This window comes from Siphateles boraxobius, unplaced genomic scaffold, assembly GCF_051911475.1.
Source record: "Siphateles boraxobius isolate OS27281-9 unplaced genomic scaffold, OSU_SipBor_1 4, whole genome shotgun sequence".
NCBI lineage: Eukaryota > Metazoa > Chordata > Actinopteri > Cypriniformes > Leuciscidae > Siphateles > Siphateles boraxobius.
In genome coordinates this window covers 275001-277500 of record NW_027509030.1, presented here as the reverse complement: position 1 = coordinate 277500, position 2500 = coordinate 275001, and the positions used below count along the sequence as shown (strand labels likewise).

General features: G+C 49.4%; 1 protein-coding gene across 1 annotated transcript in view; it reads left to right on the top strand.

Annotated features, from left to right (window-relative positions):
- The window catches only part of LOC143706019 (adhesion G protein-coupled receptor B1-like), a 15462-nt gene that overhangs the window by 1313 nt on the left and 11649 nt on the right, over positions 1 to 2500 (top strand). Inside the window, exon 2 of the mRNA XM_077197549.1 lies at positions 943 to 1795. Within this exon, the coding sequence (XP_077053664.1) occupies positions 1084 to 1795 (712 nt within the window). The 5' untranslated portion in view covers positions 943 to 1083. The remainder of the gene's footprint in view (positions 1 to 942; positions 1796 to 2500) is intronic.

Genomic DNA, 2500 nt, shown 5'->3' with positions numbered 1-2500 from the left:
GGTTAAACTCTGTGCATCTTTCTCTCACTCTTCCTCCTGACTCCTTCAAACACCAGCTGTTTCCATAACTACACGTGTAATGTGCAATTTCAGCCCCCTATTTGGGGCATGAAAAGAGGTTGAGTGGCAGAGCTGAAGTACTCTCATTTTCTGTGGAGTCAATAGTTTCCGGTCTCTCAGATTCAATGGGAGTGCATTAGAGGTGCATCTGACTCGCTAAACAGAGCAACACTCTATTTAATTTTATACAACTGTTGAGCTTTAGTTTTTTTTAGCCCCACATTATCAGTTCGCAACAGTGCAGAAAGATGAAGGTAATGATGAAGAGGATGGGGTCATTGGTTCTTCTCACAGCTGCACTCTCTCTCTTTCATCTCAATGCTGAATGAGTGTCTTTGAGCGAAAAAGGGAGAAGTTCTGGAACAGAGCGAGGGATTGTGCTTGGAAAGAGAGAGGTGCACACACACACACACACACACACACACACAGCAGATCTGTGTCTCGAGCACCTGTAGCTATGGCAACAACACTAAAGTTCCGCAAACGCTGCATTCTGTCAGGGAGGGGCTGAGCGTTCCTGCGGAAACATCCTTCTCTCTCCCTGTAAGAGCTCGAGCGGCGCTGAACTTCCGTGGGTGCGAGCTGAGTCTTCATGGACGTCAGTTTGACGCAATCGGCTCTGCCACGTGTGAAAGCGTGGGCAGGAGAGAACGAGAGAGCGGTGCAGGGAGAGATTCCTGTGAAGGGCACTGCAATTATAGTCTGAGTGTAATGGCAGTGTGCGCATTAGCGCTGACAGGTCTCTTTCTCGAGCACACACTAATGGAGGGCGCAGCTCTCGACTACAGATATGATTCAGATGGCAGACAGTATGATAATTACAATGCCTATGATTGACAAGTGCTAACTCTGAATCCCTTCTGTTTGTTGTTTTCCCCACAGATATGTCCCTATCAGTCTAGTGACAAATCAAACCCGTATTCGTCGTAGTGAACAGATCAAACCCTTCCAGATCAAAGAACCCCAGGCAAGTCGAAAGCACTAAACTCGAATCAAAGGATCCACCCGTCCTGAAGCAAGAAAATGGAGCGGCGGTTCATCCCGTTGGCGCTGTGCGCGTGTATGTGTGTGATGTTCTCCCCGTGCATTTCCACTCCCTCCGGCCCGGCCTCTGCCACCTGTGCCACCCTGGAGCAGAGCCGGTTCTTCGGCGTATTCTCCTCTAAGACCGCCCTGCCGTCGTCCCCGTGCTCCTGGACCCTGCAGAACCCCGATCCCCGCCGCTACACCGTCTACATGAAGATCACCAAGCCTACTGAGACCTGCACCCCTCGACAGATCCGAACCTTTCAGTTCGACTCCTTCCTGGAGACCTCGCGCACGTACCTGGGCATGGAGAGCTTCGACGAGGTGGTGCGCCTGTGCGACGCTTCCTCCGCTGTGGCCTACCTGGAGTCCAGCAAACAGTTCCTGCAGGTGCGGAAGGTGACGCAGAGTCTCGGTGTGGAGCCCGCGGAGCAAGACGAGGGGAGTGACGAAGGCAGCCAGTTCGGCGCTGAGTTTCTGGTCGTGGGAAAGAGGAACCCCAGTATGCCTGCCTGCGAGATGCTGTGCCAATGGTTGGAAGATTGCCTGGCGACCAGCACCCACGGAAACCCCTGTGGCATTATGATGACCCCCTGCCAGTGCTGGGAACCGCCCAAGAGGAAGAACGGCGGCTGTTACAGGGGCGGAGTCTACACCGAGAAGTGCACGCCCACCACTAGAGACAGCGGCCGCGATGCAGAGATCATGCGTAAGTGTGTGAGAGAGATGCAAGGGTCCAGTGGCGACCCATTTATTTTGTAAAGTGCAAGCAAATTTGTATGCACTCCTCAGAAGTTTTCTGTTTTCAGTTAAAACGGTGTCGTGTAAGCTCCCCCTAAGTTAATAACTAATGATATTTGCAACAGAAGTGAATCAATCAAAAACTAACTTCAGCTGAACAATTACTTTATTCTAGAGCTGCTGTAAAGGCAAAACAATCTGTTCCTTTAATTTCCTATCATCACTGTAAAGCTGATTTGAAACAATCTATATTGTTAAAAGTGCTATAAAAATGAAAGTGACTTGACTTACCTGGATGTGGTTCTGCTCTATAGTCGAGCTCCCTGAGCCTCCGGTAAACAAATCAATGCCTTAGTGCTTGAGGTTGTTAAAGCAACCCGCTGGGCTATAAAAACATCACATTCAAAGAGCTCCTTGATTCCCCCTTTCAAATGGCCATATCATGCAGCGTCCTGGCATTTGGCCTTCAAAGCTCCATTTTGTTTAGAGAAGGTTAAAAAGCATTTGTTTGTCTGAGACTTTTCCCCTGCTGTTATAGTGCCAGCCTCTTTGAAATCAAAACCTTCATTTATGAGAAAACAATGCTGCATCGATTGTCAATAAGTTGACAGGCAGATTTGACGCCTCTATTGTGCTGATGAAGTCTGAATGTAGTAACCGGAGTTGGCCAGCA